We start from the raw sequence: 13,017 nt of genomic DNA, 5'->3' as shown, positions 1-13,017 counted from the left end.
GTAGGTTTTAGTTTGGTATGCAAATGGAGAAAATAAAAGAGAGAAAAAAGAGAAATGACACGTCCCATTTTAAATAATTTTAGAAAATAACAAGTTTGATTTTTACATTTCTAAATGATACAAATTATTTTTATATTTTAAATAAGTGAAAATTTTTTAATGAACTTATGCATACGTTCTGAAAATCACTCTCTCTAAGCAGCATGTGTGAAAGAGAAACTAGCTGATCAAACAAGGCTAATTGTAATACTTTACAATTAATCCAAGTAATACTCAAGTTTAAATCACCTAATCCTAAAATTCAGGGTTGCTGAGGAAACAAAAATGCATACAACAGTCAACATGTATAATTGGACAAATAAATAAATCCATTATCATAGACCAAGATAGCTGTTTGCAATTAATCCATCATCGAAAATTATAGATTGGAATAAAGGGTTAATTGCCCTTTTCGACTATCTCCTTAGGTGGTGGACTTTTTTCCGTGCGGTGAAGACTGAAGACTTTTCAAGGTGGAAGCGTCAGTGTCAGCAAGCATCTTTCTCCTGCTTGTTTTTCTTTCAACTCTGTGAATCTAAATGGCTCTGCAAATGAGTTTTGCCATTTTTCATCATCTCCTACTACTAACAATTCTGTTACCATTTTCCTTTGTTGCTCAAACTGTTGGAAATTTCCCTGTGGGTGCAGCCCTTACTGCGGGTGGTGGAGCCTCTCCATGGTTGTCTCCTTCTGGGGATTTTGCATTTGGGTTTCAACAACTTGAAAACAAGGATTTATTCCTACTCTCTGTCTGGTGTGAGAAGATTCCTGAGAAAACCATTGTTTGGTATGCAAATGGAGATAATCCTGCTCCAAGTGGATCAAAGGTAGAGCTGACTGCTGACCACGGGCTTGTGTCTAGAAATCCTACAGGTGAACAAATTTGGAGCTCCAACATCACTAACGGCCAAGTTTCTCATGGTGTTATGGAAGATAATGGCAACTTTGTTCTTCAAAATGGAAGTCATGGTGTGTTATGGCAGAGCTTTGACCATCCTACGGATACATTTTTGCCTACTCAATCATTGGAGATTGGCGGTGTGCTCTTTTCTAGACGAACGGAGACAAACTTCTCACAGGGAAGGTTCCAGTTGCGTTTGCTTGAAGATGGAAATCTTTTGCTTAATCCCATAAATTTGGAAACCAAATTGGCTTATGATGCATACTATGTTAGCAGAACCTCTGACACCAGAAATTCTTCAAATTCTGGTTATAGATTGGTCTTTGACGCTGCAGGCGGCTTGTACATATTGAAAAGGGGCGGTGACGGATTTTTCCTCTCAACAGTGACCGTACCGTCTTCAGACTTTTATCAGAGAGCAACTCTCAATTTTGATGGTGTTTTCGCCCAGTATTCTTACCCGAAAAGGTCCACAGGAAGTACAAATTGGAGCACTATTTTCACTCAACCGGAAAATATTTGTACTGCAATTAATGGAACTTTGGGTAGTGGAGCTTGCGGATACAACAGCATCTGTAGCCTTAATGATAAGCAAAGGCCAGCCTGTACCTGCCCGCAGGGGTTTTCCCTGCTTGATTCGAACGATGAGCATGGAAACTGCAAACCAGATTCTGAAGTAGGCTGTGAAGGAGATTGGCTTAGTTCCATGGAAGATTCGGTTGATTTTGTTGAGCTTAATAATACTGATTGGCCAAAATCTGATTATGAGCTGCTTAGGCCTTCCAGAGAGGAGGAATGCAGAAATTCTTGTTTGCATGATTGTCTATGTGCAGTTGCAATTTTTAGGCGCAGTAGCTGCTCGAAGAAGAAGCTACCACTCTCGAATGGAAGACTCGATAGAAGTGTTGATGGGAAGGCTTTTGTCAAAATTAAAAAATATAATTCTCTTCCAGGCGAGAGGAAAAGCTGGAGGGCTGTAATCATCGCAGAATCTGTTCTCTTGGGTAGCTCTGTGTTTATCAACTTTGTGTTTTGTCTCAGGTTTTTCTTCTACCTAAGGAAACTTAGAAAAAATGGCCAGGGAAGGATCTCTGTGGAAACAAATGTGCATTGTTTTACATACAAAGAGCTTGCAAGAGCTACAAATGATTTCAAGCAAGAACTTGGAAGAGGGGCATTTGGTGTTGTTTACAAGGGAGAGATGCAAATAGGGTCCATTAGTGCAATCGCTGTCAAAGAACTGAACGATTTGGTTCAAAATGGTGAGAAAGAATTCAAAACTGAAGTACATGTTATTGGACGGACACAACACAAGAATTTGGTTCAATTGATAGGATTTTGTGACGAGGGACACCACCGTTTGTTGGTGTATGAATATTTGAGCAAGGGCACCTTAGCACAAATGCTCTTTGGAAAATCAAAGCCCAGTTGGAGCCTAAGAATTGAAATGGCCTCAGGGATTGCAAGAGGACTTCTGTACCTGCATGAAGAGTGCAGCAACACCCCTATCATTCATTGCGATATAAAGCCTCAGAATATACTAATTGATGATAAATGCAATGCTCGGATATCAGATTTTGGATTGTCAAAACTTTTGATGATGGATCAGAGCCACACTCGCACTACCATTAGGGGCACAAGAGGGTACATTGCGCCAGAATGGTTTATGAGGACACCTATCACTGTGAAAGTTGATGTGTACAGCTTTGGTGTCACGTTGCTGGAAATTGTTTATTGTCGAAGAAGTGTTTATACAGAAACTGATGGTGAGGAGATGATTCTGATTGATTGGGCTTATGATAGCTGTAGGGAAGGAACACTTCATATCTTGGTTGAAGATGATGTCGATGCCATGAATGACCGAGAGAACCTAGAGAGGCTTGTGAAGATTGCAATTTGGTGTGTTCAAGAGGATCCATCTCTTAGACCAACCATGAGGAAGGTGTTGCAAATGCTTGAAGGAGTTGTTGAAGTTCCTATTCCCCCAAATCCTTACTCCTTTAGTGCTGATTGTTGAAGCGAGTAATATATATATATATATATATATATATATATATATATATATATATATATATATATATATATATAGTTTTTTTATTAATGTGGTGTTTATATATCTCGGTGTAGATAAAAAATTTCATGTTGAAACTTTCTGCTATGGCTATCTGATAAAGAATTTAATAATGACTTGCTTGCTTTTACTTGATCTAGGGCCAATTTTGTGTTTTGGCATGGTTACTTTGCTATGAGAATAGAATGATAATTGAAATGAATGTCTCATAATTAAATATTTTCATTCTATAATGAAATATTTTCATTCTATATTCATCTTTTAAATAACTATAAAAACGCAATTTAATCAATGATTTTTAGCCATAATTATTAAACTCAGACTAAATCAGTCGGTTGAATTAATAAATCAGCTTTCAAATTAGTCTAGATTTATAATTGAATTAGATAAAAAAATTATCTAGAGTGACTCGATCGACTCGACGGTTGATCTAGTAAATTGATATTACTCAATTGGTCTGGGCAGTTTAATTATTTAATAAAATCTTCATTTTTTTAATAAAAAATTAAATTTAAAACCTCATAAATAAATCTTTAAAATCAAAATCAATTGAGTTAACTTGGTAGCTATGTATTTTTTATTTTAATATATTTATTTTTTAATATATATTTAATATTTTATAAATATTAAAAAAATACATTTATAAAAATTTTTATACATTATATTATTTAACACTTTTATGTAAAATTTAAAAATACAATTAAAATTTATTAAATATAACTTAATAAATATAATTTTATTTTAATTAATTAAATTTATTTATATTAATAATTGTTATATTTAATTTAATTTTAATTAATTTATATATTTAGTTAATTTTTAATAATTTACTTATTAAATTATTAATCCACTAGTTAAACTATTGATTTATTCACTTAATTTCTTCGTCGAGTCAACTTTCAAATCAGATTTAATAACATTGGTTTTAGCAAATCTATGAAGTGTTAGATTCTAATTTCAATAATTTGATTTAATAATTAAAAATTATATTTATAAATAAAATTTTTATTATTTAAATTTGGATTATTCAAATACAAGAATTGTATATACTATTAAGAGAATAGTCAAATATTAAATTTATAATTTCCTTTTTATTTAAAACGAGTCCATACATGTTGTAATAATATAGCCTACCTTATCCAATCAATAGGCAAACTGGGCCTCTCTCTCTCTCTCTAGAATTTTTTTTTAATTTTTACAATTTCTTTGTTTAATAATTTTTATTAATTATTTTATATATTGATTCAGATTTAAATTTTTTTTTTCATTTGCCGTTGCATTTTCCATTTGTTGTAATCGTGTGCTATTTAATTTCTTTATTTTTTAAATTACAATAACAATGTTCCTGTGGCGGTGCATCACTCTCTCCAGGTGAGAATTCTTTTTGGCCTTCTCCTTGTGGTGATTTTGCTTTAGGTTTTCGCCAACCTAACTACAATGATGAATGGTTTGACAAGACAATAATAGTTTGGCCCGCAAATAGAAATGTTCTTGCACGGATTTCAAGTTACTTCGCCTGATTTTAATTTTAATTTAATATCTATTAATTAATAAAATTAAATAATTAATTAATTCAATTCTATTTAATTATTTTTTTTTAAATCAAATTAAATTAAAATTTTTAAAATATAAAATTAAAGAGAATTGAATTATCTTAAAAATTAAATTAATCTATTAAATTAAAATAATTTAATTCAATTTATTCACTTTAAATCAAATAATATTCATCCTTATAAACTTGGCCACCTGATCAAACTGATGATCCTAACTATCAAATTGGCACCAATGGCAATAAACCCCAGTGATCACTCTCTCGTCGTTGTAACTACCTTCTTGTAAATTTATTATTTACCCAAATCCTCTAAAAACAAAATATAAAGTATGAAATTGGTAAATTATAATCAAAAGGTGCCGATTAATTGCCCAGAGATTTGGAAATCTGTAATCAACATTCAACATGGGAGATATATATATATTTTTCCTGTCAATTATTAATTAATTTATTAAGAAGTGACCATGATAGAAAAATTGAAGTAAAGCTGAGCGTCAATGTGAAACCATGGGCTAAAGTCAGAAATTGCAGACTCGTGTTCCAGGTCACTCAAAGACTAAGAAATTATTTTCCAAGGTCACTTTCAGTTTGAAACTTTTAACTCAAGTTGGAGAGATTTTTTTTTTTTTATATATATATAATTACGTGAAATTTATTATTTATATTATAAAATATATTTATTTTTTTTAGAGAAAAAAATATTATTTTTATATATACTAAAAATATTTTATAATCTTTTTCTCATGTTGAGGTTAATCAAACAAGTTGAAAATTAAATAATAAAGACAATACTGTTCCGTGTTTGAAAAGAATAAAATTAATTTATCTAAATTTTATGTATTAATTCTCATATTTAAAATTTAACATAATTTATTTCTTAACATTTTTTTAATTCATTTAAAATCCAACCTGAGATTGAGTTAAAATTCATAAGCATGAGTTTAAAAAATAAATTCATGCTTTAAGTAATATAATTTTGACAGAATTAAATGATAATGAAATACTTTTATTAAAAGTTAAAAAAATACTATTATTTAAATTATATTTATTTTTACAAATAATTAAAATGAAAAAAAAATATTCATTTTATTTATTAATTATTTTGAATAGTATAATTTATTTAAATTATGTTATTTTAAAATTTATATTGAACGCATAAATTTTATTATAAAATTAAATTCTTTTAATAAAATTAAATTAAATTTTTGTATAAAAATAAATTCAAATGGTGTGTACAGGAAAAAAATTGGAAAAAAAAAAATCAAGATTATCCGCTAATTAATATGACCATTAACACAACCTAGCTAGGCCGGAGTCCGTGAATTGATGGAACTGGCATTTGACTTTGGCATGGGTTTCCCTGCAGTGAGTCATCTACGTTGACTGACTTTGTTTTCTCATTAACATCGAGCCATTATAGGAGCCACTGTCTCTATTTTTGGTAGAATATATGGAAGATCGCAAAGTCGATCATTTTTTCTACTAAGAAACTTGAAACCATCCCATCCCAGCGTACCAAAGTGGAGTGTAGACCACTTTTCTGTACTTTGAATGCAAATCGAGTGTTTCGGACGCAATACCCTTGTACTTCTATTGCATAACGTTTGCTCTCCAAGAAAATTTTTCGATAGTGTCATGGCTTTTCGGCTTATCTGCTTTTTGTTTCCTCTCCTGCTGACACAACCTTGTTCAACCACTGTTCAGTCCTACCAAATTATTTCCTTAGGCTTATCTCTCACTGCATTGGATGACAACACTTCCTGGCCATCACCGTCTGGTGAATTTGCATTCGGTTTTCAGAAAATTGAAAATGGCTGCTTCTTACTAGCCATCTGGTTCGACAGAATACCTGAAAAAACCATTGTTTGGTCTGCCAACAGGAATAATCCAGTGAAGAGAGGCTCCAACGTAATGCTTACTGAAGACGGCCGATTAGTGCTTAATGACCAAAATGGCAAATCCATATGGAGAGCTGATACTGCCGGCCGCAGACCCGCTTTTGCAGCCATGCTCGACAATGGAAACTTCGTTCTTGCCAACTATGATTCAGACAATTTGTGGGACAGCTTTAGCCAACCAACTGACACCATACTGCCCGCACAAACTCTAATTCAAGGCAGCAAACTCATTGCTCGTTACTCAACCAAGAATTACTCGACCGGAAGATTTGTATTTACATTAAAATCTGATGGCAATCTCGAGCTCTGTACCACAGCTTTTCCATTTGATTATGATGATTCTTGCTATTGGTCATCTAAGACTGGTGGCAGTGGCTTTCGGGTGATCTTCAACCAGTCTGGTGAAATTTACCTTGAAGCGAAAAACAAAACCATGCTTACGAATTTGTCCCCGATTGTACCTTCAACTCAAGACTTCTATCATAAAGCCATTCTTGAATATGATGGAGTTTTCAGGCATTATGTGTACCCGAAACACCCGAGTCTTCGTGATGCTGGGTGGCCTATGAAGTGGTCCCCCGTATCATTCTTACCTTTAAACATCTGCTTGCAACTTACAGAAAATGAAGGCGGTGGAGCTTGTGGATTCAACAGCTATTGCAGTCTTGGAGATAACCACAGACCAAATTGCAAATGTCCACCGGGTTATACCTTTCTGGATCCAGATGATGTCATGAAGGGATGCAAACAGGAATTTGTTTCACAGAATTGTGAAGAGGCATCACAAGCAGCGGATCTTTTTCATCTGGAAGCAAAGGAGAATACAGACTGGCCATTTTCTGATTATGGACACTTCAAGACAGTAAGTGAGGATTGGTGCAGGAACGCTTGCTTGAATGATTGTTTTTGCGCCGTGGCCATTTTCAGAAATGGCGAATGTTGGAAGAAGAGAATTCCTCTATCAAATGGCAGGTTTGATTCCAGCATTGGAGGAAAAGCTCTAATAAAAGTGAGAGACAACTCAAATTTGAAGCCGGATTCATCAAGAAATAACAACCATTCAGCTTTATTCATCATTGTGTCACTATTGTTAAGTAGTTCAGTGTCTCTTAACTTTCTGCTACTGCTAGGTGCTTTTCTGGCTGTGTTCTGCTTTGGTTATGGGAAAACAAAGAAGATTCAGTTAGAAACAACGGTGCAAGGAATAAATCTGCGAAGTTTCACTTACAGTGAACTAGAAAAAGCCACAAATAAATTCAAGGAAGAAATCGGTAGGGGTGCTTTCGCAACAGTTTATAAAGGACTTCTAGCATTTGACAGTGGAACTGTTGTCGCAGTTAAGAATCTGGACACAATGATGAGAGAAAATGAGAAGGAACTTAAAACAGAAGTGGGAGCAATTGGCAGAACAAATCATAAGAACTTAGTTCATCTAATAGGATTCTGCAATGAAGGAGAACATCGACTTTTGGTATATGAATTCATAAGCAATGGCAATTTAGCAAAATTCTTATTTGGAAATTCAAGACCCAGTTGGTACAAAAGAATGCAGATAGCTTTTGGGATTGCAAGAGGACTCTTCTACCTGCATGAAGAATGCAGCACTCAGATCATACACTGCGATATCAAACCTCAGAACATCCTTCTTGATGACTCATTTAGCGCAAGGATTTCTGATTTTGGACTTGCCAAGCTTTTGAAGGCGGACCAGACTCGAACTGCAACTGCAATCAGGGGAACCAAAGGTTATGTAGCCCCTGAATGGTTTAAGAACCTGCCTGTTACTGTCAAGGTTGATGTCTACAGTTTTGGCATTCTGCTACTAGAGCTTATCTGTTGCAGGAAAAATTTTGAACCAGAGGTAAAGGATGAAAATGAGATGGTACTGGCCGACTGGTCTTATGATTGCTACAAAGCAGGGGAAGTGAATTTGCTAATGCAGAATGATGAGGAGGCAATGCAAGACATCAAGAATGTGGAGAAGTTTGTGATGATTGCAATCTGGTGCATTCAGGAGGATCCATCACTAAGACCTACAATGAAGAAAGTCACACAAATGCTTGAAGGAGCTGTGGAAGTTTCTGTTCCTCCAAATCCATCATCATATATTAGTTCAATTGGATCCTTTTAGTGATGTTCACAGCTGATCATTAGTTTTATACATTAATCAGCAGTTATAAGATGAAACAAGCATGTTGACCACCCACCAAGTAGTTTAATATTCTCTCGAATGCATTGCATAACATAATTTTTTTAATACAACCTTGTTAGAATCCTAGAAGTTCATTTCTATCAAGTAAACTACTTTCTATTGTCAATATTCACCTGACATTGCAGTTCTGAAGTTTAATTTCAGTGTGTACCACTCATTCTAAAAACCTAAGTTTATAAATAAGGGTTTCAATAATAGTTTTTTTTCTCTCAATTACACCCTCGCATGCGAAAACCTACTAAACTTGATGCTTGAATAAGTACATACATACTTTATATTATACTGAAATATACAACTAATAAATGGCAGAATTCCAAAGGTATACCATGTTAAATTTAGAAAAAGTGTTGATCAAATTATTACCACATCTCAAACTCCAAAAATTAGCTATTGAGATGGGAGAACCCAAGTCCATATATACCCCACATTGAAATCTCATACTTTGTGGAACATAAATTTTTCTTGCAATGAATCATAACAATACCCCATACTTAGAAGAATCAACGTTCTCATTGGTCACGGCCATGTTGGTCACGGCTAGCACTTTACACATTGGATTACCTGTTTTTACACAATAGGCCTAAGCCAAGCCGCCACTCCATGGGCCGCCACTCAATCTAGAAGTTTAAACTTAAAGAATAAATTTATATCTCTCTATTACAATATATTTCTCAAAGCACCATATTTCAATGCCTCGTCTTCTTAAAATTTTATCAAATTTTCTTTAGATATTACACCCTTTAAATTTTTATCAACAAATTAATTTGTCAAATTCTTTTGACACGTTCCACCCTTTGAATTTTTAATCGGTTAATTTATTAAATTTTTTCAATTAATTTTTTTAAGATATATGCTCCACTCTTCCGTGACGAACATAAATTCAACTTAAGTATCCAATTAAAATATATAATTTATAAAAATAATATATATGAAATAAATATAAATTGGTACAAGATTTTTTAAAAAAATAAAATTAACTTATAAAAATTAAATAGAGTTGTTGTTAATTAAAAACAATATAATGAATACATATTGTTCCAGTGACCGGTGTCGGTCTGGATAGCTAGAACGTCTGGAAAAATATTTAAACTAAAGTGAGGAATCATAATTAACTCAAATATTAATAAGAAAAATTTAGGAAAAATTTTAGAAATAAAATACAAACAAGTTAAATGAGCCGGTGCCCTAGTGATGGGTAACCTAGTGGGAAGTTGCGATCTTTGCAACTAGGAGCCTTAGACCCAAGAGAAAATTCATAAAATAATTGTTGGGATTCCAGAGAAGAGTCATTCAGGTTTCTATGGCATTAGAATGCCAAGAAAAGGCTTAGAAAATTTTTCAATCGGTACAGACAATTTTAGTCTATTAAGCCAAACGGAGAGCATTTTGGTCATTTCGTCTTCAGAGATGATTTTTGACCGACTTGTCCAGTTAAGTAAATAATTATTATGACATAAAATATAAATAAATATTGCTAAAAATTGAATTGGAAATGAGTAGAAAAGAAAAAGAAAGAAAAATGAAAGAAATTAGGAATTATGACATTATATGATGTCATTAAACACTCTCCACCCAATCACAAATTAACAAGCCTTTTAAAAGGGATAAAAACTAAATAAAAAAGAGACAAAATGAAAAACCAATCTGCACTTGTCTTCCCCAATCAGCCGTAACAAGAGAAAAAGAGAAAGAGAGAAGAGAGAAACCTCCATTGGAGCACACTTCAAGCTTGTGTTCTACCCTTAAAACCACCTCAAAACTCTAGTTTCCCTTCATAAAAATTCATCTTTACACCTAAAGCAAGCTTTGGACAGCAAAAAGAAAGGAAGAAAGTGAAGTTTTGAAGTCTTAGAAGTGACTCCATTCAAGGTTAGTGCTAAATCTCTTACTTTTCTCCTTATATTTTTTATTTGAATTTTGAGTTAAGTTAGAAAATGGAGAAAATTTGAAGAAAATATGCATGTTAGGAACAATCTAATTTTTGGCAGCCATGGGGGAAGGTTGAGAATTGTTGATTTGATTGAATTAAGTTGCTTGGGAATGATGTTTGATAACCATATTAGAGTTAGATGTTGATTTGTGTATGTTAGATGAAGTGATGGATTGTTAGGGTTAGGGTTTATGATGAATTAAGGGTTATTGTATTTTAATGTTAAGTGAAGTTTTAATGATCAATTAAGGACCATCTGGCTAAGTATAATGAGGAATTGAAGTGAATTGTGCCATGAGAATTGAGGTTGGGTGTGCTGCCTTGAGTGCCCTACAGGTCTAGATGTGAGTCCAGCATGTTTGGGCAGCTATAACTGGAGTTGTATAGGTTCAATTGCTGCAAGGTTAATTGGACATGAAACTAGACACATAATGGTACAATTTTGGTGAAGAAAACCTGCTCAGAAAACCAAACCAAGTTAACCTAAAAATTACCCTAATCTGGGTGACCAATATGCTGTCCCTGGAAAATGACCAAATAAATAGTGTTTGTTCAAATGGTCATAACTTAGTGTAGAAAAGTTCAATTGATCTGAAATTTTACCAGCAGAAAGATGAGACATAGTCCTACAACTTTCATGGAGAACACAAATCCAAATTCTGACCATAACCTAGTCAAATTGCCAACCAAACTTAGGTCACCAAATCTGGTAGAACCAAATTGCCCAGAAAATCTGGGTACAGGTTAATCCGGCCAATTATGGTAAAATGACCATAACTTGAGCTATAAAACTCCAAATGGAGTGATTCAAAAAAGAAATGTAACTAGAAACAATAAGGAACAACTTTCATGAAGACAATTTTGTCAAATTCCTACTGTACAAATGACCAATGAAATAGTAAAATTAGTGCTTGAAATCTGAAAATTGTGAATAACTAACACTAAGCTTTGAAATGGTATGGCAACTAATACCAACAACTTTAGAATGCAAAATGTGGTATCTTGATGAACTTAGGTTCAATAAATTTATTATGTATTAAAAAATCAATAATTTGAGTGAATAGTAATGTGAATAGTAATACAAAGATACAAAGTGTAAGAACTAAATTGGTAGAGGAAATTAAGGCATGAAATTTGGAATCCATGAAATGTTCATGGATTACTTGGAATAGTTAATTGAGATTTATACTCCCAACACCAATGGAGTTCGTAATATGTTAGCAATACAACTTGAAGTATGAAATGTAATTTACATGAATAGATTGTTAAATATATAAATGAGATAAAAGTGCCATTTGGGATTTAGGTTCCCATCAAAAGAGAAAGGAAAGATGTTTTAAATGTGAATGGTACATGAGATCAAATGAATTGTGATCAATACGAATGATGTAAGGAATGTATGAATATTATGATGAATGTATAAATTATGGAATTTGTCATGAAATAATGAAGTCATAAAACACAATATATTAATATTTAATGATATTATGTGCCCTTGTATTGCCTAGACATGTGTTTCTGATTGGATGTTTGGCATGCCAATAGGGTATTGTTATAGCAGTACTGCAAAAGGCTTTATGCCTGTATTCAAGGCTTTATGCCCGTACTGATGGCTTTATGCCCGCACTCATGGCTTTAATGCCCGACTATATGTTATCATGGCTTTTTAGCCATACTGACTGCATATATGGTTGACGTTCCGCGTCCCATAGTATGACGGCTCGAGGCACCACGGTGTCCAGTGCCAACGACCCGTTATCCAGTTTAGTCAGCCTGTCGTAGGTTACTTGGGCAATCTAATTTATTAAAATAAGTTACGAATATTAGCAATTAAAAATATTAGAAAGTAAATAAATGAGAAGAAGTTCTGAAATAAATTAGATTAGCTCCAAAAATTTGTTCCTTAGAATGATCTGAAGTAAATTAAACTAGTTCAAAAAATTTTAAATATTACGAAATGATTGTAAACAACTTAGAAAATATCAAGGAAGTGATAAAAAGACTAGTAGAAGAATTATAACTTAAATAACATTACAAATGTGACTTTCATAAGAATATAAGTATAAATATAAATTTTAGATTTATTTGTACATGATATAAATGATTATCGTAAACTTATGAAAGAAGTGATTCTAGAGAGCAACATAAATGACGAAAAAAGATATATTGTATGAAAAATTTCATATAAACCTAGTAAAATTATTGAGTATAGAAAATATGCTCCAATTATTTTTACTTGTTATATTATTTCCTTGTTATATTATTGCACCACTAAGCAGCAATACTTAGCGCGATGGATTTGTTTCCTCGCGCAGGTACTGAAGTTAAAGCCCAGCGAATACTAAACAGAGATTTTGGAATTCTGATCTGCAGAGTGTTCAAGGTTGTCACCTCCTCAGCAATGCATGTAGATA

The 13,017-nt window shown here is 33.1% G+C and overlaps 2 protein-coding genes across 2 annotated transcripts; both read left to right on the top strand.

The window, feature by feature from the left end:
* Positions 1 to 501: 501 nt before the first annotated feature.
* On the top strand, positions 502 to 3,010 carry LOC110661300 (G-type lectin S-receptor-like serine/threonine-protein kinase RLK1). Its single transcript, XM_058139634.1, has one exon. The coding sequence runs from the start codon at positions 579 to 581 to the stop codon at positions 2,955 to 2,957; it is 2,379 nt and encodes a 792-aa protein (XP_057995617.1). The 5' UTR covers positions 502 to 578; the 3' UTR covers positions 2,958 to 3,010.
* Positions 3,011 to 6,043: 3,033 nt separating this feature from the next.
* Positions 6,044 to 8,786, top strand: LOC110661253 (G-type lectin S-receptor-like serine/threonine-protein kinase LECRK3). Its single transcript, XM_021819845.2, has one exon. The coding sequence runs from the start codon at positions 6,115 to 6,117 to the stop codon at positions 8,590 to 8,592; it is 2,478 nt and encodes an 825-aa protein (XP_021675537.2). The 5' UTR covers positions 6,044 to 6,114; the 3' UTR covers positions 8,593 to 8,786.
* The last annotated feature ends 4,231 nt before the right edge of the window (positions 8,787 to 13,017 follow it).

Source organism: Hevea brasiliensis, chromosome 17 (assembly GCF_030052815.1).
Source record: "Hevea brasiliensis isolate MT/VB/25A 57/8 chromosome 17, ASM3005281v1, whole genome shotgun sequence".
Taxonomy (NCBI): domain Eukaryota; kingdom Viridiplantae; phylum Streptophyta; class Magnoliopsida; order Malpighiales; family Euphorbiaceae; genus Hevea; species Hevea brasiliensis.
Note: the sequence above shows the minus strand (reverse complement) of the source record. Positions and strands in the feature narration are given on the sequence as shown.

Coding starts and splice junctions, on each gene's coding strand:
- LOC110661300 (XM_058139634.1), top strand. CDS start 579: ATGGCTCTGCAAATGAGTTTTGCCATTTTTCATCATCTCCTACTACTA.
- LOC110661253 (XM_021819845.2), top strand. CDS start 6,115: ATGCAAATCGAGTGTTTCGGACGCAATACCCTTGTACTTCTATTGCAT.